Source organism: Nelumbo lutea, chromosome 1, assembly GCF_056320005.1.
Source record: "Nelumbo lutea isolate HS-2025 chromosome 1, American lotus-T2T, whole genome shotgun sequence".
Lineage (NCBI taxonomy): Eukaryota > Viridiplantae > Streptophyta > Magnoliopsida > Proteales > Nelumbonaceae > Nelumbo > Nelumbo lutea.
In genome coordinates, this window is record NC_142684.1 from 176,161,976 (window position 1) to 176,184,410 (window position 22,435).

At 42.9% G+C, this 22,435-nt stretch overlaps 1 protein-coding gene and 1 pseudogene across 1 annotated transcript; one reads left to right on the top strand and one right to left on the bottom strand.

Moving 5' to 3' along the window:
- LOC148879389 (P-loop containing nucleoside triphosphate hydrolases superfamily protein) lies at positions 1–17,712 on the bottom strand. The gene is made up of 12 exons (XM_088960914.1): positions 17,425–17,712; positions 17,056–17,173; positions 16,813–16,931; positions 16,639–16,730; positions 16,047–16,143; positions 15,805–15,885; positions 15,461–15,693; positions 3,224–3,418; positions 2,638–2,728; positions 1,545–1,667; positions 1,175–1,325; positions 1–450 (listed from the first exon to the last, which is right to left on the bottom strand). The coding sequence occupies exons 1-12, from the start codon at positions 17,503–17,505 to the stop codon at positions 242–244; spliced, it is 1,590 nt and encodes a 529-aa protein (XP_088817040.1). The 5' UTR covers positions 17,506–17,712; the 3' UTR covers positions 1–241.
- Positions 17,514–22,435, top strand: part of LOC148879390 (protein ABCI12, chloroplastic-like) — an 11,433-nt pseudogene continuing 6,511 nt past the window's right edge.

Consider the following 22,435-nt stretch of genomic DNA (forward strand, 5'->3'; position numbering starts at 1 on the left):
TATCCTAAGCTTCCAAGTCATATCATTATTCCCCCTGTTGGGAAATGATCAATTAAAAATATGAATAACTCGATAAAGCTGTAAAAATTTGAGATCATGTCCCAAAGCGCCAAGCTATCCTCAACATCATGCATAAATTAGAAGTCGGGAGGGAACAAGTTACAATTGGAACTGGTGAGCAGCCATATATGCGAATGGTACATAACATTCCCCATTGCAGTTTAGTGTGAAAACAGCTGCATCAATCTTCCTCATCTTTCGGTTTGGTTGAAATGGAATCTCTCTGTGGTCGGTGTTTCTTCTTTTTGAGTTTGGGCAAGGCCATGATCCAAGATGGAACCTCACACCCTGAAGCCTTCATCACGTTGGCTATGTTCCTCAAGAATGGAACATCATCTTCCGTGTAGTAAGTAATAGCTTCACCACTTCTCCCTGCTCTGCCAGACCGACCTGGGTAAAATCAACAGGCTTTAGTTTCAGTAAACCATAAGAGAGGAGCAACTTTCCCTGATCTCTCCAAACTGTCAGCAAATAAGTTATGGATGATGATGATTTAAAACAGGGTAAAAATGTAATACTCGTCACTTTATCTACAAATTGGTAGTATTTGATAATGTGAATGCTGAAGAGTCCAATTTGAAAACCAAAAATTCAGCATTCAGCAACTCACCTCCCCCATCCTGGATGCTAAAATGATTCTGATACTGGGGTGACAACTTCACCCCCAAAGTTTTTACTACATGCCAAAAAGTCCCAATTTAAGGGAATTTTCAAATTTAAATCTTTTCAGTATTCACAATTCAGCTCCTAGTTCAGCTGTTTTCAAAGATTACTTATCCATACAGGCTTTTCTCTATCCCTTCTTTTCCCGTGATTTATCCACACAGGCTTTCAAATTGATATGGGCATGACATCCTTCTAAGTATCAAAATTGCTCTATACTTTTTATCAGTATTCAACACTCAATTTTTTGCAAGATAATGAAAATACTCATAAACCTACAATTCTTATAACTAGCTTTCATTACATTGCGGGAGCTTAAAATCTTGAATACCAAACATCCAAGTACATCTATCACATACCTACAACTATTCGAAACTGCTCCAAAAGATCTGATTAATCCACTTGATATACATGAAGCACATTAGGAGAAAGAAGTGATAAAGTGGCATACCTATCCGGTGAATGTATGCAGCAGCAGATTCAGGAAAATCATAATTAATCACACAATTTATGCCCTTGAAGTCCATACCCCGAGCAATAACATCTGTGGCAATTAAAACCCATGTTTTCCCTGCTCTGAAATCATCGACTGCACTATCCCTCTGTTAATAGAAGAACCTATTAGTGCACAATCATCTTAAAAATTGTTGGCAAGTAATGCAAATAGAATACAAGAAACCATTGATCATCATGAAGACTTGAACAAAAGGCATCATTCTACTTAGCCTGTAGCTAATCCTGAAAACTTTTCTGTTTTGCTTCTTTTTTCTATTATTACTGCAAAACTGCTTCAATATATTGGGGTTGTTTTATGAGGTTACCTGTGTTTGGGACAAGTCTGCATGAATAACATCAACTCTTATGTTGTCAAATGCCAGCTCCCTGTAGAGCTCCTTTGCCCGTTCCTTGCTTTGGACAAACAATAGTACAGGTGGGTTCAGACTCTGTCCACCCAAAATGAGATCAAAACCCACAAAAATGGGCCAAAGGCATTAGTTAGAAAGGTGAAGATGAACCCAACTTATAATTGAAAGACGAAAAAAATCAAGGAATGACATCACATTCTACTGTTTCTATGGAACACGAAAAGTTTAGTAATGCAAGGAAAAAGAATTAAGTTTAATGTACAAGGAGGGAACTGCCAAACTACCTCTTGCTACAGAGGGAACAAACCCTCTTCACCCCCCACCCCTAAATAAAAGGTGAGCATTTTATATTTCACTTGGGATTTTTGATGGTTCAACCTATCCAACAGGTATCTTGAAACTACATCTATAATTCTGTATCTGTCAGTTCATTAATCAACATAACAGAAATGCAGTATCATCACCAGCAGGTATCACCAGGGGTAAATCAGTTATAATGAGCATATGACTATGTGATATAAGAGATTTCCAGATGCTTACGTTGCTGCAAGCACCATCTATCTAATTGAGCTGAGAGAACAGCCACCAGTTGGCATGCCACCTATGTCTTGGTTTTTAATCCTCATTTTGGGCCACAAGCATGGTTTTAAAAACCGGGCCGGACCGGATGGTCAGACCAGAAAAAACGGGAACTGGGAATGGTCAGGTGACCAGTTTCGGTTTTCCCCAAAACCAGAAATTTGCCCAAAACTGTTGATTTTGGTCAGCAAACTGCTGACCCAGGTGGTTAACTGTTCAAACGGTTTTGACCATTTTTTTGTTTTTTTAATTATTTTTTTATTTTTTGTCAGAACGGGCCGGTCGAACGGTAGGACCATTCGGCCCAGTAACCGGACCCCTGACCGGTTCGGTCACTGGGTTGTTTTTAAAAACCATGGCCACAAGTTCCAATTTAGAATTTGCTTACAACCATACAGTCCCGAAAAATTGGCGCTCAATATAGAAGGCAGTAAACTCTTTATACAACATGAAAATTAGCAGGTCATACCTCCTTGAAACTTTGCCGAAGTGCAAGCAACTTCCCTTCCTCGCTTCCAGCAAAAACAAGTTTTTGCTTTATGAGTTCCGAAGCAGTATTCCTGTTTAAAGTGAGCAAGTATTTGAAATTAAATAACAGGACTGGAATTTGAATTCTATCAAACAAAAGGTTTTAATAAAAAGTAAGACATCCATTTCTCAAAAGCTGACTGCAGAAAAAGAGGAATACAACATATGATAAACATGTAAAGACGCGGAAAATAGAACTCCATGACAAGATTTCTTAAGCCAGTTAAAGATCAGATCAATATCATATCCATCCATTAGACCTTTCTTGCATGAGAAGCTTATCTACTGTAATGTTTTAAGCTTTCCAATGCAACAAGACTAATCATCTCATTTAGCCAATGTCCAGCAAAGGGATATTCTAGATGAATAATAGATAATGCATCCCATCGCTTTGTATCTGTCTCAAATGAGCAATGAGCTAGTTTATATATGGTCTTTAAAGTTTACGGATAAGCAAGCCATGTTTTTCCCAAAACTTATACTACATTGTAGAGAGTGCTCTGGAATTGATTATACATCATACGTACTTTCTACCAACAATAACTCGTACTGCATCATGCATTATTGTACGGGCAAGTTCTTCAACAGAATCAGGCAAAGTAGCACTGAACAGAGAGCGCACTATTGAAGAATTTGAGCATGCCTTGACCACAGAATCCATTTGCTTGACAAAACCAAGTTCGAATAGCTTGTCAGATTCATCCAGCACAAGATACTCCACCCTTCAAAAAAAAAAAACAAAGAAGTTAACTACATGAGATTAATGCCATTTTTGGTGTGCCATTTATGTTGGTTGATTTTCTTGTCAACAATAGTTAACCATTAGATAAGCACAGCAGATAGCTTGTCAATAATACACAGCATTAGGATTGATCCTATGTTTGTTCTAGACTGAAGTTCCAGGGATGTGCTGTTTGTTCTTGTCATACTGATATCTGTCTTACGCCCTGCCATGGAAAAACCCTTGGAGAGGTTATCTTCATTCTCATCAACATGTGTAGATGATTTGTATTTGTTTATATTCCTACAGTACAACCCTTGGGATATATTCATGTAACCATGGAATTGCGAAATGGAACAAAATTGAATTCCATTCCAAACCGAATTTGACAGAATTCAATGACAAACCAAGGAACTTGGAATGCAAGTAATTGAAAGCTTTTAGCCTGCAAATTTCCAAATTTCTCTGCAACATGTAATTGGAACCAAACAAGCAGAAACTTGCTCAGATGCCCCCCTCCCCCCAATAATGGCCCCAATTCCTTTTTCACCTTGATCCAAAGCAACCATAGAGTCTGCAAAATTATATACATTTACATATGAGTAAGATTCACAGACCTTTTTTTATAAAAAAGGTAAATTTTTTTATGAATAAAAAAGGTAAATTTATTTGCAAAGGAAAAGGCAGAAAACCCCAGTACCAAGAAAAGCAAAAACTTTCACCACTAACACATCAAACATAAGCCCCCACGCCAAGAATCAGTGCTAATACACTGAACTTGAGAAACAGCAATGCAGTAGAAGGTGTGAAACCTTCTCTGAGGCTGAGGTGCACAACAAACACTCACTTTTCATGTTTTACCCCTTAAAGTATCAAGATTTCATTAAAAACATCAAATAATCTTTTTTTTCTGAGAACAAGTAAAGTATAACCTCATAAAAAGAAAGAATGAAACAAAACATGTACAAGAAGTTGCAAGCTGAAGCAGTTTGTAGTAGGTTGGACAGATTTCTTTACTCTTCCAATTGGGAGAATCACTTCCCCAAAACTGTTCAGACAACCAGACATCGATGTACTTCAGACCATTGGCCAATAATTTTGGATACAGAAAAACTACAAGTGGCTAAGAGCCCTTTCAGGTTTGAGAAAATTTTGATTTTCCATCCTGACTTCAAAGATGAAGTGACCAGACGGTGGGAAGAACGTCATCCTGAAGGTTGAGCAGGTTTTAGGTTTGGGCAAAAGCTAAAATATATCAAAAGGAAATTGAAGGAATGGAGTAAGCAGACATTCAAAAACATCTCAGAAGAAAAAGACAAGTTGCTAGCGGATATTGCAAATGAGATTCGAGCTGCTCTAGAACAATTAGTGTGGAGGGAGGAGGTTTAATGGAGACGAAAAGCCAGGGTGAACTGGTTTGGTTAAAAGGAGACCACAACACCCGTTTTTTTCACAGCTTTGTGAATGGAAGAAACAGAAAGAATTTCATTTCTAAGCTGATGGTGGGCAACAGTGAGACAGAGGATCCCCAAATTATTAAGGAGGAAACTGTAGATTTCTTTGACGATCCTTACTCATCAGATAGAATATGGAGTCCTTCGCTATCAGAATGGACTGGCCCAAAGATCTCATAAGATAAAAAGTCTTGGCTAGAGAGAGAATTCAGTGAAGTGGAGATTAAAGAGGCAGTTTTTAGCCTTGATAAGATAAGGCCCCTGGCCGGCTGGCCCTGATGGATTTTCCTTGATGTTTTATCAGGAGTGCTGGGATATCATCAAGTCAGATTTGGTGGAGGTTTTTACTGATTTTCACAGATCTGCCAAGATGAATCAAGGCAATAACTCCACTTTTATTAAGCTGATTCCAAAAAAAGCTGATGCAATAGAGATCAAAGATTATAGACCAATCAGCCTTCTCAGCAGCTTATATAAAATTCTAGCTAAAGCCTTAGCTAATCGGCTTAAGGAAGTAATTGGATATGTGGTAGACTTCTTTCAAAGTGCTTTCATTAAAGGCAGACAAATTGTGGATGGGATCCTGGTTGCCAATGAGGTAGTAGCAGATAGAAATCAAAAAAGAAAAGAAGGGGTAGTTTGCAAAATTGATCTAGAAAAGGCTTATGGCAGAGTGGACTAGCAATGTCTTTGAAATATCTTAAAACTTAAAGGATTCAAGGATAAATGGATTAGATGGATGAAAGGATGTGTTCAATCTACCTGGCTCTCAGTCCTCATTAATGGAGCCCCCCAAGGCTTTTTTAGGACTTCTACAGGACTGAGACAAGGATGCCCTCTATCCCCTCTTTTGTTTACTTTGGTAGCAGATTTACTAGACTTTCTGCTTAAGTCCACAAATAGACATTTATTAAAGGGTTTCCAGTAGGTAGAGAGAAGATTCAGATTTCCCACTTATTCTATGTCGATGACATAATTCTTTTTCTAGAAGGTGAAGCAGTGTATTTCAGAAATCTGAAGAAAATTCTCACTTGTTTTGAGGCTGTTACGGGTTTAAGAGTCAATTTAGCTAAGAGAAGCATTGTAGGTATTCATGTCACCTAAAGCAAGATGAATACCTTTAAAGAAATTCTGGGGTGCAAGACTGAGAAGTGACCTTTAACCTACCTTGGTCAACCTTTGGAGGGAAACCCCTCTTCCCTTGCTTTCTGGAATCCTGTAATTGAAAAATGCGAAAAAAGATTGGACTCTTGGAAAAGGAACTACCTCTCAAAAGGGGGAAGTCTCATTCTTATCAAATCCTCTCTTTCCAGCTTGCCAATTTATTTTCTTTCTGTTTTTAAGTTGCCAGCTAAAGTTAGAGCTTGTCTTGAAAAGCTGCAACATGATTTCCTTTGGGAGGGAGGAGAAGAAAAAAAGAAGCACTTAATTAATTGGGAGATTGCATGCAAACCGAAGAAGGATGGAGGTTTGGGTCTTGGCCATTTGGAAGAAAGAAATGTCGCCCTTCTGGGAAAATGGCTTTGGTGGTTCCAATTGGAGCAAGATAGCCTCTAGGCTTCAGTGATAAGTAAATACAGAAGGAACAACAATGGGTGGAACAGCAACAATGGGACAAACAGATTTTCTCTAGCCAATCCTTGGAAAGGTATTATGCAAGTCTTTCCTCTTTTTTCCTCTTTAGTAAGACTTAGAATTGGAACTGGGAATCGTATCAGATTTTGGACTGGTACTTGGTAGGGTCCTCAATCTTTGTCTGTTACCTATCCTAATCATTTCAGCCTAACCTTGGATAAAGACATTATAGTCTCCAATGTCCTAGTTAGAGATAAGCAAGATGTGTCCTTTACTTTCAACTTCCGTATGGTAGGGTCCTCAATCTTTGTCTGTTACCTATCCTAATCATTTCAGCCTAACCTTGGATAAAGACATTCTAGTCTCCAATGTCCTAGTTAGAGATAAGCAAGATGTGTCCTTTACTTTCAACTTCCGTAGAGCCCTAACGGACATTGAAGCTCAAGAAGCCTCCTCCCTTCTCCTCTCATTAAATGGAGTCTTTCTCTCTTCTCACCTCCCTGACAAACGTATCTGGTCTTTATCTCCCAACGATGTTTTTTCCACTAAATCCTTTTTTACCCACCTTATTTCCGGAACCCCTCCTGCCTTCTTGGTCAACAGAAATTGGCCTCGTGTGGTACCTCTCAAAGTCTCTTTTTTTTTATATGGGAAGCAGTATGGGAGCGTATCAACTTGTGACATGATACAAAGAAGAAGATTAGGATCCCAGTACCTCTCCTCCCACATCTTTGTCATGTGCATGAAGGATGGTGAGTTGACTAGTCACTTACTAATTAATTGTGAGATGGCTCGATCTCTTTGGCAATACTTCCTTGATATGATGTTTGGTGCTAGCTTCTATTGGGTTCCTCCCAATAGTGTGGCAAACTTCTTTAATCAGTGGCCTTCTTGCAAGATTGGTTCAAGAGGTAAAACCTTTTGGAGAGCCTTAACTCATGCTGTTTGTGGTGTATCTGGGATGAACATAACAAGAGAATCCTTGACAACAAATTTGCTAGGATGGAGGCCTAGGCCATTAGAGAAGGAATCTTTTCTTACATTTTCTCCTGGCTGCTCTCTTCTGATCAGTTCAAAGATTTCAGCTATTCTGATCTTGAAAGAAATTTATTAGAGATTGTACAGTTCTCCCACTTTAACAATCAGCCCGGACAATCCAGCACTCCAAGACCAGATCTAGATTTCTTACTGAAGTTTGATGGCAGCAGCAGATCATCTCCCAACCAACTTCTAGCGGCTGGCATTGGGGGAGTTATCTTAAACAGAGAAGGTTCTGTGATTTGGGCTTTCAGTGGCCCAGTTGGTTTTGTATATGCTTCTGAAGCTGAAATCAGAGCTTTGGTGATGGGTCTGAGAATAGTTAGATCTCTGCACCTAAACTCTGTTCTCATTGAGGGGATTCCAGAAATGTTATTAATTGGGCTTCCCACCCAGAAAAGGGCCCTTGAGGTTGGGTCACTTCCTCAATGAGATTTCAGAAATAACCTCTTCTCTGCATTGCGGCTTTAGATGGATTCCAAAGGAGCTGAACTCAATTGCAGATCTTTTGGCTGAATCTGGGGTGGATAGAAATTTTTTGTATAGTGCGAATAGTTTGCCCCCTTATATGGAGTGTTCTTATAGTTGTGAGAACTTGATGGTTTTGTACACCTCATGTACATCCCCCCTTTTTGCCCCTTTCTGGATATAGTAGTTATCCTTTCTCAAAAAAAAAAAGTTGCTGTATACATGGATTTACATTCACTGCATATGCAGTACCCCCCAGCCCTGCTTTACATCTTCAAATAGTCTGTCCACATGAAAAAGAAAATCCTAGTTGGAATATATGGAGACCATATTCATCTCCAAGGGAAGGAACCATTCCTCCAATCGACAAGAGCTGCATAGAAAGATTTGACCGAGGACGGTCATCAATGCTAGGCTTATCTCCTTTATGAATAGGCTACACTTGGTGCGCAATTTTGCATGCCAAACCTCTCCGAGATCCTATTGACATATGCCTTTTGGGATAAACACAATACCTTACAAGCTCTATCTCCCTGGATCTCTATGGCCAAAACTTTGGATATTCCTCCCATGTCTTTCATGTCAAATCATTGTGCAAGAAAATCTTTGGTTTGGTTTAATAAGCCAATATTTCTACTGGCTATCAGCATGTCATCAACATACAATACCAGCATGTCATCTTTGTACCCAAATGATGTGATTACATCATGAAACTTGTAATATCACTAGCAAGGGGCTTGTTCTAAACCATAAATGGACTTGTTCAGTTTGCACACCAAGTGTTCATTGCTCTTTTTCTATAAAACCCTCCAGTTGTTCCATGTAAATCCCCTTTCCAAGATCTCCATTCAAGAAGTCCATTTTTACATCCATTTGATGAAATTCCATGTCACGACTCCTTAATATGTCGTTGCCCCAATTGCCATTGGACACAATTAGAACCTGACTGCAAAATAGCCTACACCATAGTTGTAATTGTCCTCTCCTTACACACAAATGAAGCACCAACCATGTCTAGTATGTTGTTGCTCTCTTCCATTGTTAACAATGGCATATGCACTTATAAAACTTCAAAGGACTTGTGTGTGAACCCCACTGAACCCCTTAAGCACACCCTTTAATCCATCCTCCAAATGGTTACATACAAAACTGGGTGTTAGAAGGGAATCTTCAACAGAAAATCCCCCACCGAATTACAAATTTTTCCTTGGATCATCTACCCCCAAGACTACCAAGCTTGCCCTCATAGAGATACTATTTTCATTGATGCTATCGTAATGCAGTGACAGTCTCAGATAACTATTTACAGCAACGTAAGTTTGAAAGGTCATTACTTAAGGACCAACTAAAACTTGTTATTGACATTACTAATGGTCAATGCCTTTGTGCCACAAAGAAAATAATTTTTTACAACGCTTTCAACCCAAAAAATTAAAAGTGTAGCTAGAATTCAAGGTTACTCTCAGACTAAAATCTACTGCATCGTGATCTTATTTATGCTTTTCTAGGAAATTTGAAGGAAGAGAAACCAATGATTTGTATGGGGAAGAAATAACCACCCAGCATTCCAGCTGTGGATTTGATCTCTCTTCTTAAAGAAGGGATTGGACAAATTATGGTGAGATACCGCTCACCTCGGAAGCCCCTTCGAGGGTGGCTTAACCTCATGAAAAAGAAATGGAGAGGAAGAAGAGAAGGGAAGTTAGGAAAAGAGGGACTCGTTGAGAGAAAAACAAGGGATATTCATTCACACCTTTCATTATAAGAGTATGGCCTTATATAGCTGGCCTATAGGTGTAATCATAGAGGGAATATCCTCTTATTTGCAGGATAACTAACTCTGCAAAATATCATGGAGGGAATATCTTCTGGCGACAGAATAACCAACTCTGTGTGTAACTAATTCTGGGGATCTGTCACCTGTCCTTTCTGCCTCCTTGAGAACTGTTGATGGGTAGTGGCCCGCTCCACTCCCTTTGTTGGGTTCGGAGAAGGTATTTGGGTCCCAACAATTCCTCCCTCCTTAGCATTGACCTTGCCCTCAAGGTCTAGGTTCGGGAACCTCTCATTCAGACTTAGATAAGGCTCCCAAGTGGCGTCTTCTGGGGGAAGCCCGGCCCATTCTACCTTGGCTTCTGGTACAACAATTTTGATGGGCTCTGTGTAAATGTCCCCTTCTTCAGGGAATTGGGGTTAGTTAGATGAGATAGGAGTATGATTTCCCACAGCTTTCTTGAGAAGGGAGATGTGAAACACTGGATGAAGCTTCGAGGTAGCGGGGAGGTCCAATCTGTAAGCAACAAGGCCCACTCTTTCCAGCACCTTATAGGGCCCGTAATACCTGGGAGCTAGCTTGTGCCAGGCTCGTCTTACCACTGAGACCTAGCGGTAAGGTTGGAGCTTAAGGTAAACAAAATCACCCACCTAAAACATAGCTGATCTTCATTCGTTGCTGGGCCTTTGCCAAATTGGCCTTGAGCAGTTTAAGGATCTCATCTCTTTCCAGTAGGCGAGTCTCTACTTCTGCCACCTTGGACGACCCATATTCATAGGGTAATATGGGAGGGGGTTCTCTGTCGTATAGGGCCTTGAAGGGTGTCATTCCTGCAGCTGACTGATAAGTTGAGTTGTACCAGTATTCTGCCCACGAAAGCCAGTGGGCCCATTGTCTAGGCTTCTCCCCTATGAAGCATCTAAGGTAGGCTTCTAAGCATCGATTAATGACTTCGGTCTGTCCATCAGTTTGTGGGTGATAGCTGGTGGATGGGCGCAGTTGGGTTCCTTGCAATCGGAAGTACTCCTTCCAAAAAGAACTTAGGAAGGCAGGGTCACGGTCCAAAACAATGGATCTTGGTGTTCCATGCAGTTTTGCCATGTCCCGTATGAAGATGTCGGCCACCATTGCTACAGTGTAAGGGTGAGGCAAAGCAGAGAAATGGCTATACTTGGTGAGACGGTCAACCACTACCATGATAACCTCTTTCCCTGCAAAACGAGGAAGTCCCGTGATGAAATCCATGGAGAGGTCTTCCCACACTTGCTCTGGAATCTTGAGGGGTTGTAGAAAGCCCGCGGGTGACTGTGAGGAGTATTTCTGCTATTGGCAAGTTTGGCATTCAGATACATAGTGCAACACATCCTTGCGCATTCCTACCCAAGGTTGTTGAGTCTTTTTAGGGTCCGTAGCACCCCTGAATGTCCTCCCAACGTGGAATCATGAAACAACCTTAGCAGTTCAGTTTTGTGGGTGGAATTTGGAGCAACCACAAACCTGCCCTTGAAGAAAAGATCAGGTGCCACAATTTGGTAACCCGGAACCTGAGAAGGATGTTTCCACTTTTCCCTGATGTCTTGCAGCTGCGGATCAGATCTGGCTTCTTGTCGTATAGCTTCAAACAAGGGAAAACTAGGCTGGGAGTAGGTTAGTTGGGCCAGCTCTTCAAACCGTGATAAGGCATCAACTACTTTGTTGGCAAGCCCAGGTTTAAAATCGATGTGGTAGTCAAATCCCATTAGTTTACTAAGCCATTTTTGCTACTCCGAGGTGTGCACCTTTTGTTCTGTTATGTACTTCAAACTCCGTTGGTCTGTCCTTATGATAAATTGGCGTCCCAATAGGTATGTACGTTGAGAGAGCCTTGCTGAAATAAGCAATGGGTTGCCCCTTTTGCATCAGGACGACCCCCACTCCGACACCCGATGCATCACACTCTATCTCAAAGGGCTGAGAGAAATCCAGAAGAGTGAGGACTGGAGGGCTAGAAATTGTTGTCTTCAAGTCTTCAAAGGCCCGTTGGGCATCATCGGCCCACCCAAAAGAATCCTTCTTTAACAGGCGCGTTAGAGGGGCAGCCATAAGCCCATACCCCTTAATGAAGCGCCTATAATAACCGATAAGCCCAAGAAAGCCCTTGAGAGCCTTTACAGTAGTGGGCTTGGGCCATTTTCGGATGGCATCCATCTTTTCTGGGTCTGCCATGACCTGCCCTGCACCAACCACATGGCTTAAGTACCGAATCTGTTTTGTCCAAAGGAACACTTTGTCAATTTGGCATGCAACTGGTGCTCTCTCAGAATTGTGAGGGTAAGTTTCAGATGTTTCATATGGGTGCCCCAATCCTTGTTGTAAACCAAAATGTCATCGAAAAATACCAAAATAAATTGCCTTAGGAATGGCCTGAAGATGTCATTCATGAGGGCCTAAAAGGTGGAGGGGGCGTTGGTAAGACCAAACAGCATGACCAGAAACTCATAATGGCCATCGTGGGTCCTAAAGGTTGTCTTGTGGATATCAGCCCAATGAACCTGGATCTGATGATACATGGACCGTAGGTCCAGTTTGGAGAACACTTGTGCTTCCCCTAACTCGTCCAGCAGTTCCTCAATGAGGGTCATCGGGAACTTGTCCTTGACTGTAATCTGATTCAGGGCCTTGTAATCTACGCAAAAAACGCCAACTACCATCATTCTTCTTCACTAGAAGTACGGGGGATGAAAACGGGTTGGTGTTGGTCTGTATATGCCCCTTGTCCAGTAGCTCTTTTACCGCCTTCTAAATTTCTAGCTTTTGGAAATAAGGGTATCTATATGGCCTCACATTGACTGGTTTGGAATCTGGTAAGAGGGGTATCTGATGGTCATGGGCCCGAGGTGGAGGTAACTAGTTCGGTTCCTTGAATATGTCACCAAACTGATTGAGTACCGATCTTAGGGCCTTGTGTTGGGCTTCCATGGGTTGGTCACAGTCCTGATTGTTTAAAATTGGAACTGTGGGTCGAATGCCTAAGTGCATAAACAAGGGTTGTCCAGCATCCTTGGAGGCCCGTATTATAGAGGCTAAAGTATCACCTCGGGGACTAGGGAGCCGCACCCCTTGTAAATGGCAGGTCTGTCCATCTTGGCAAAAATCCATTGTCATTTTGGCCCAATCACACAGTGCCGAACCTAGGCCACGTAACCAATGGATTCCCAAAATAATATCAACCCCCAAAAATTCCAATATCTACCACGAAAATATGGCCCTGTATGAGGATATTTTCCTTCTTACATACACCATCACATAACATCTGATTCCCATTAGCCACATGGATCGAAAAGAGAGGAGTGGGGTGTATAGTCATACCTAGTTGCTTTGCCAAACGGCAAGTTATGAAGTTCAAAGTAGAGCCATTGTCAATCAAAACATCACAGATCGACCAATCAATCTTCTTTCTACTCGCATGAACCGAAGAGGGTTGAGGCCCATGAGAGCGTGTAGGGAGATCTCGGCTCTGACAAGTTCTAGTTCGCCTGATATCAGCTCACAGTCTTCGATGTGCTCTGGTTCTGTCCCCTCTGGTTCTTCCTCTGTTTGAAGGAGAAACACTCGCTGGACCCGACACTTATGGCCCGGCCCAAACTTGTCATCACAGTTGTAACAGAGGCCCTTCTCACATCGGGCCTGCATCTCAGCCCACGAGAGACGCTTGAAAGGCACAGTGGGCCTGGTCAAAATGGGCTTCTGAGAATCCCCAACTTGTTTCAGGGGTTGCTGTTCAGCCCGCTGGGGAGCCCTCACATTCGGGTAGGATGGCTTGCTGGTCTTGCGCATGCTATCAATCTTCTCTTCTTGCAGGCGAGCCATACCCACCGTTGCCATGACTGTCGCTGGTCGAAGAGTTCTCACTTCCAGGCGGATGTCTTCTCTGAGACCTCCCACAAAACACCCTACGAAGGCCTTCTCCGGCCATCCATGTACCCTAGTTGCCATTCTTTTGAACTCGAGTTGGTAGTCTGCTACTGTCCCGGTCTGTTTTAGTCGAGTGAGGAGTTCATCGTAATCCATGAACGTCGTCGGCCCAAAATGGATTCCGTGAACTCCGCCCAAGTTGCCTGAGGATGGGTTTGTCGATACCACTGGAGCTAGAGAATAGCGTCTCCTTCTAGGTGAATGGAGGCGATGGCGACGCACTGGTGTGCAGGGGTTTCATGATACTCGAAGAATCTCTCTGCTCTGAAGATCCAAGGAATGGGATCTCCACCAGAATAGTTAGGAAAATTGATTTCATAAACCTTTCCAACAGGGTAACCCCCAATTCCCTGGCTATCAGAAACAAAGGCGTCGGCCCCTGTTGGATGACTGGTCTCGCCGGATGTTGTTGGGAGGCGAGGTTAGAGATGACCACCTCGAGATCCCTAAGTTCGTTCATTACCTGGTGGAACCCAATCTCAAGTTGGTCGACTCTATCTTCCATGGTAGAGGATCTTGTCTGCGGCATAGTTGGTCTGCAACCTTACTCTGATACCAACTTGGTGAGATACCGCTCACCTCGGAAGCCCCTTCGAGGGTGGCTTAACCTCCTGAAACAGAAATGGAGAGGAAGAAGAGAAAGGAAGGTAGGAAAAGAGGGACTCAGTGAGAGAAAAACAGGGGATATTCATTCACACTTTTCATTATAAGAGTATGGCCTTATATAGTTGGCCTACAGGTGTAATCATAGAGGGAATATCCTCTGATTTGCAGGATAACTAACTCTAGAAAATATCATGGAGGGAATATCTTCTGGCAACAGAATAACCAACTCTGTGTGTAACTAATTCTGGGGCTCTATCGCCTGTCCTTTCTGCCTCCTTGAGAACTGCTGATGGGTAGTGGCCTGCTCCACTCCATTTGTTGGGTTCGGGGAAGGTATTTGGGTCCCAACATATTATCTTTCATAGAGGGAATATCCTCTGATTTGCAGGATAACTAACTCTAGAAAATATCATGGAGGGAATATCTTCTGGCGACAGAATAACCAACTCTATGTGTAACTAATTATGGGGCTCTGTCGCCTGTCCTTTCTACCTCCTTGAGAACTGCTGATGGGTAGTGGCCTGCTCCACTCCATTTGTTGGGTTCAGGGAAGGTATTTGGGTCCCAACATATTATCTTTCAGGAATGGCTTTTGGGAAACCCTTGAGCTCACATATAACATTGCATAAAACTTACACTTCTTGTCAATAAAACCTTTTTTACCAATCAAAGAAAAAGAAAAGAAATGAATGAATAAGGAGCTTTTTTTTCCAAATTCTAGAGATCAATTTCAAATTGCTATTATAATTTGTTAATCTAAAAAGCTATAACATGATAAGAAGCAAACTAGAGAAAAACTAATAGCCATACTTCTTTTTTATCAGTAGCTGATAATGGTTTATTGAGAATAAGAATATATAGGGCATTTACAATATCAGACATATTCTAACTATCCCACCTTTACATTAGAACTATCCTATTGGTGCTCTCCTGCAGCTCCTATCATAGTCTAAAACAAAACAGGCAAAAGAAACTTCCCCAAAACTCATACCACCCATTTTTATCCATGTAATTAGAAGCTTGTGGAAATGAACTATTAAGGAACTTCCATTAGCTCTAGTAGCCATACTATTTACTTGATCTCTATTATCTGCATTTGTGTGCATGTGTAGATCAGGACAGAAGTGAGAAATACAAAAATTAAGATATGAAATAAACTAGATCCAGAAAATACCTGCTCAAGTCAAGCTTTCTTTTACGCATGGAAAACCTTATGCGAAGTGGTGTAGAAACGAGAATATCACAAGACATTTTCTCAAAATTACCACTTCTAGCCAGCTCTTTAGTCATTAACTTGATATTGAACTTCTTTCCTTTAGCCAACTTCTTGCACTCTCTGGTTGTCTGAGCAGCTAATTCACGTGTAGGGCAAAGGATCACAGCTCGAATGCCATCCTTTGATCCATGCTTATTATATGGAAAAAAATCATTTAAGTATTTATGAATTAGACCAACAAAAATAGAAAAAAAGGTATTTATATCAAAGCAAAAGTACCTAGAAGTTGCTCTTGACAGTACCTTAAGTTTCATAAGTATAGGACACATAAAAGCCAATGTCTTGCCAGAACCTGTTGGTGCACAAGCAAAGCATTCTCGTCCCTGATAAAAATAATATAAATGCTTTCAAAAACAAAGGAAAGAAATAAACATGGAATTATGAACACAAATTGAAATTCTATTCAGATTAAAACTTAAATAGAACAACTTAGCATGCAAACAACCCCACAGGAAATGAAAATAGCTTAAATGGAAGAGCATACAGAGAGAAGAACAGGAATAGCCTGCCTTTGTATTGGTGTTGGTTCTTTAAATCCAAGTTCTGCTAAATTACGTAACAAATATGCTTTGCAGCCAAACCTATTAAACATTCAAAAACAATTGCTAGTGACCATCTTAGAATTTGAATAAAGCAACAGAAAACAGATCCAATGGCAAAAAATGAAAACAATATTGCTTCATAGGAAATTCTCAAGCACTAATATGGTGAGCAAAAGCGATGTACATGCAATTGCAAGTTGTTAAAATGTTAAATACTGAACATGTATACTTGATAATCATGATTTGTAAAAGAAAGATATGTTGCATAAACAAAAACTATAAAACTCAAGTAGTCATGTACCATCAGGATTTATTGGACAGGTTACTATGCCACAAGGAAATTTTTCACAAACTCAATAAATTACTAATCTGAACTTATCTGGATTTGGTGAAGAATGTAACCTGAACTTGTAAAAGAAAAGTTATTCTAAATTCCATCTGGGATTACCCATGGTTCAGACTATTGAGAACAAATCAAGTTACATAGTCAAATAAGACCTAATTCACAAACGCATCTGATATTCATTAGCGTACCTTGAGCTAAGCTCTGCAAAATTCTGCAATGGAGATGGAACGTTATGACCAGAAATATGAATTCCATGTTTTTTACGTAATATTGAATCCCGCTAAACTCATGAAGAAAAAAAAAATTAAAGTTAGCAGCCAAATAAACCAACAAATAAATTTAGCAGTAGAGAGATAAATCACCTCAATTTGTCTGTTCAATTCCTTCTTTTCTCGGGAAAGTTCATTTTCTGATTTTTCGTTCTGTGCAGTTGCGGTGGAAGATTCTGAACTTTTGAAGACACTGAATCCTTTTACTGTTTCTGAAATACAAATCCACGCATGCATGAACACAGAAAGCGCATAGTACTATAGTAGGAATTAGCAAATATTAGGCCATTTCAACACCAATACTTAAACGACCAACAAACCAACAACGAAACTTACCAGTAACCTTTCCTCTTCGCTTTCTCTTTTTCCCAGATACCATATCGTCTGCTGGTTCGGTTTGGCTGGTTTCCACCAACCTCAACTTTTCGGGTGAATTCGCGTTCTCCTTTTTCTCCTAAACGTATGAGAAAAGAATGACTTAATGTATTCGAAACAATAATATTACAAAAAAGATTAAACGATAACTATTTATAAAAAAATAAAAAAAAACAACTTTTGAACTTGAAGCTATCTACTGCGGATCCACAGATGAAGCGTGAATGAATTAGAATGAAGATTGAATACACGCTTGTTTTAATTTTCACTGAAGATTTTCAGAAGAGAAATAAAAAGGCCTCCATCGGTCTAAGGGAAGAAAAAGACAACCTTAAATCTGGCAATGTCGCTAGCAAACTTATTCCTATCGAAACGGATGCCTGAGAACAAGAACGAAGAAGCCTTCTCCATGATCGAAGATGGCGAAACCCTGCAAAACTGTTGCTACTTCACTTTCCGACTTCCAACTGAGGCTCTCCCTTAAACCCTACACAGCGTATTTCCTATTTTCCTTACGACTCAGAGTATCTATTGATGGTGTTAAAACCGTTCTTCGGCCCAGCCGCCCAGGGTTTATTAAAGCATATTAAGGTTCAGTTTGGAAGAAAGTACAAATACAAAAATGTAGAGTGCAAATTATTTTTTCATACTCTTTTCCAAACAAAGCCTAAGCTCTCGTAACCGGTAAGGAGGTAAACCCTATCCATCTCCGTGGGTCCCACTTTTCTGACAATTAGGTCAGATGAAATGGCAAAATATTCTATATTTATGGCTAGCATTTGCTCACGAGAAAAACATATAAGATACTTGGCCCCACATGATGTTCAATATCCACGGCGCTCAGGCTGGACTCAACCCATTACCGTAGGACTAGCATTCCTCTTACCGTAAAAACTTTAGGCCGTGTTTGTGGTAATGAAGCTGGAAAATGGGCGAAGTGGATAAAGAAAGGAGCTGTAGTAGAGAGGATCTTGAGATTGATCTCCAATGCAACTTCGAGTCCCATTCGCTAAGCGACACGATGCTTTCAGGAAACTTCTATCTGACAAGACCGTACCCATCAGACTGCGCCATGTCTCCTAGCTGACGACGCAATCCCTGCCAATTCAACAAACTGCACCCACATCTCTTGACAGATGGTGACGTGCTTATCTTCCCGGGACGTGTCACTCACCCGATTGGGTAGTACCCTGCAATGGTTACCTGCGCAGCCTTGGCAGATAACGACTGCGACAGAAGCCCAGTGGCGGTTACATCCGATTTGACAAGAACGCCTATATAAGAGCCCCTTAGTCAAAGGGGAGGGGATCATATCAGATTTTGGATCTTGAATCATCTTACCTTACTCAAGCTTGCTCTCGAGCTAATCTGGAGCACTAAGTGATCCAGCGTGACCTACTCTTAGCCTCTTTATACTCTTTACTATTTTCCCTAATGTTCTAACTTAAGCATCGAAGTATTCCCACCTGACAAGTCCCCTAGGAATTCTTCATCGTCTTCTTCTTAGGTGTCGTCCATTGCCAACTAGGAGCCAATCAGCAGTCAGCTAGGAGTACCCGGATTGCACAGCATCATTTGGCGTCGTCTATGGGAAACGCTTCAAAAAGCCTTCCTCTAAGCTTCTACAGTTTCTTTTTGAAAACTCAGCATTCATGGCCTCCTCCAACAACGCCGGACGTGGTGCCAACCAAAGCGCTTCTAGGGAGCAACCCCAACTTCCCACTGTCAGTATTGGACAGTCCACCGTCCCCCTCTCTGTGGACGGGATTCCCAGTCTGAACGTGCCTCTCATGGTGGCACCCGCGGTCGCTCCACTCCCTTCCATGGTGAGAACAACCTTTGTTGAACCTTCGGTTGTGCCCCCAGTGGCCAACCCGAACCAGTTGGAAGACTTAATGCAATGCATGCGAGCCATGCAAGCTCAAATGCAACAGTTCCAGCAGTTCCAACTTTACCAACAACAAGTGTTGCACCTTTCCCAGTAGCAGTTTCCCTCCTTGCCTCCGGCCCAGCCACTGCTTCCCCCTCGGCACCCGGCCATGAAGCGGACCAAGCCATCCCGCCGGAGAGAGGCCTCCCAGGCCCAAAATCCCGCCAAGAGCCAAGCCTCTTCCCATGATAGGAAGGAGAGGCCAGCCACCCCCGCCTCGCAGCCTGTGGGCAGGTCGGGGGCCTCCCAGCCAATCAAGCCTGCCTCACCCCAGCGTTCGCAGTTCGAGCACCCGCTCACAGAGAACCCGTTTGAGGTCCTAGCCGCAGACTATAGGCAGGGCCCTTCAGTTCAGAGCCACTACCAGCAATCTAAGCACATCGAGCTCGACGATACTGAAGCATCGAGCACTAATGTCGAGCTAGCAAAGTAGCAGCGAAGACGCCGGCGAGCTCGCTGGACTGCTACCCGGGTCTCTCCCGAGCTCAGAGGAAAAGAGGAGGTAAGCTTAGGTGAAGTGAAAGCTACCCCTCTCCTCTCAGTTTCTTCCCCACTATCTCCAGAACTCCTTGTTGTCCCCATGCCAAGGGACTTCAAGCTTCCTCCACTGGACAAGTATGATGGATCCTTCGATCCGAGTTTCAGTCCGAGATGCACCTGGCAAGAGCCAGCGAGTCCTGCATGTGTGTGGCCTTTTCCACCATCTTCAAAGGAGTAGCCCGCACCTGGTACCGAAACCTCACACCTGGTTCGATAAGAAAATAGGCGCAGTTCGTACAAGTTTTCACCTCCCACTCTATCACCAGCAAGAGGTGCCCGAGAACTCAGGAAAGCCTCCTCGGCATAGCTCAAAAGGAAGGGGAGTCCATTTGGAGTTCGCCTCACCGCAACCAAGTGAGGTATCACCCACAAAGAGTTCAAGTGGCACGTAGTTGTCAATCAGCCCAAAACCGTGACCAAGTTCCTCAAGCTCGCAGATCGGTTCATAGGGACGGAGGAAGAGATCCACCAGAAGGGCGAGTAGGCCCTTGAGAAAAGCCAAATCAGCTTTTCTGATCTCCAGCAGCGGAAAGGGACGACACGCCCCTCAACACAAAGTGGGCCAAGATCCTCATGGCGATCAAGGATGCTCCGTACGTGAAGTGGCCACCTCGGTTAAAGGCCGACCCTAATGCCAGAAATAAGAATCTATATTGTAGCTTTCATAAAGATCACGGTCATAGTACCGGGAACTGTAAAAACCTCTGTGACGAGATAGAGGAACTCATCCGTCGTGGATAACTGAGAAATTTTGTACAAAGTAATAATAATAATAAAGTAGGTCGGCAAGGGGATCAGAGTAGAGATGCTCCCGAGTCCAGTAGGCAAGCAGAACAGCCGCAGAAGTAGCCCCTCGAAGAGAGACCAGTTCGGGGGACCATCCACGTCATAGTTGGAGGTTCGATCATGACGGGCTGCACCTCAACTGCAGCTCGCGCAACAGCTTGCGAGGCCGCCAGGGAAGAGTAGAACCCCCAAAAGCGGCCAATGATGGAAGACTCCATCTTCTTCACAGAAGACGACGCACGCGGGGTCCACTACCCCCATGATGACGCGCTCGTCATAAAGGTGAAGATCAACGATTTTGAAGTCAGGCGTGTCCCCGTCGACTCAAGCAGCTCAGCGGACATCCTCTTCAAAGCAGCCTTCAACCAACTTCAGCTCCAAGAGAGCGACCTAAAGCCCACGAACACTCCCCTGGTAGGCTTCAGCGGAGAGGAAGTCAAGCCCCCGGGAAGGATTACAGTACCCGTGGAGGTCGGCACTTGGCCTAGCATAGTGAGGCTCAACCACGATTTCTTAGTGGTCGCAACCCCCTCCCCGTATAACACCATAGTAGGTCGGTCGATTACCCATGCCTTACGGGCCGTGGTGTCCACTTACTACTTAGCCATGAAGTTCCCCACGGACTTCAGAATCGGGATAGCGTGAGGTAACCAGCTTGAATCTCGCAAGCGCTATGTCGCCACCCTCAAAGGGAAAGCCAAGGTGGCCGATGACCTCGATCTGGAGCGACCTACGGAGCAGAGCGAGGAGCGAACTGCGCCCACCAAAGAGACCGTCTCCATCCTAGCCTCGACGGAGGACCCGACCCGGATGCTTCAGATCGGTGCTTCCCTTAAGAAGCCTCTGCGACCTAAACTGGTACACTTTTTACATGAAAATTTAGATGTTTTAGCATGGCCAGTGGCAGAAATGCCCGGCATAGGCCCTAGCATTATAACTCATAAGTTTAATACTGATTTTGTAGTTAGATCCGTTAGACAGAAGAAATGCAACCTAGCCCCAGAGCGATGGAGGGCAGTCAACGAGGAGGTCGGGGAGCTCCTTGCAGCCGATTTCATTAGGGAAGTCCATTACCCGAGCTGGGTGGCCAACCCCGTTTTGGTGAAAAAGGCTAACAGTAAATGGCGCATGTGCGTCGACTACACTGACCTAAACCGAGCTTGCCCAAAGGACTGCTTCCCACTTCCCAGGATTGACCGTCTGGTGGACGCGACCTCGGGGCATGAGTTGTTGAGCTTTCTAGACGCCTACTTGGGTACAACCAGATCAGGATAGACCCGGCAGATGAAGAAAAGACTACCTTCATAACCGAGCTTTCAAAGACTTGTAAATAAACTGTTTGAGCCATTGATTGGCCAAAAAGTAAAATGTTATGTAGACGACATAGTCGTCAAAACCCAGTTTTCATGTGACTTAATAGAAGACTTGCATTTAGTCTTTGAAATTCTGCGTAGATTTAATATGAAGTTGAACCCGAATAAGTGTGTCTTTGGCGTCACCTCGGGTAAATTCCTGGGATACATTGTAAACCGGCACGACATTGAGGCCAACCCAAACAAAATAAAGGTCATCCTTGACATTAGACCACCCCGGAAAATGAAGGAGGTTCAAAGGTTGAATGGCAGAATAGTCGCTCTGAGCTGCTTCATGTCCAAGTCGGCAGACCGTTGCCTACCTTTCTTCAAGGCAATTAAAAGCAAAGGGTTTGAATGGACCCAAGATTGTCAGCTCGGGTTTGACGAGCTCAAAAAGTACCTCACTAGCATACCGGTCTTAACCCGACCTGAAGAGGGTGATGTTTTAGAGTTGTACCTCTCGGCAAGTGGCGAAGTGGTCAGCTTGGTACTAATAAAAGAAGTAGATTGGGTCCAACGACCTATCTACTATGTTAGTAAAGTGTTGCAGGGAATAGAGACAAGATATCCAGAGATAGAAAAATTGGCCTATGCACTGGTTATTGCAGCCCGAAAGCTCCGTCCGTACTTTTAGGCTCATACTGTTATCGTCTTCACCAACAAACCTCTGAGGCAAGTCCTACTCAAGCCCGAGGTCTCTGGTCGACTGACAAAGTGGGTCGTTGAGCTC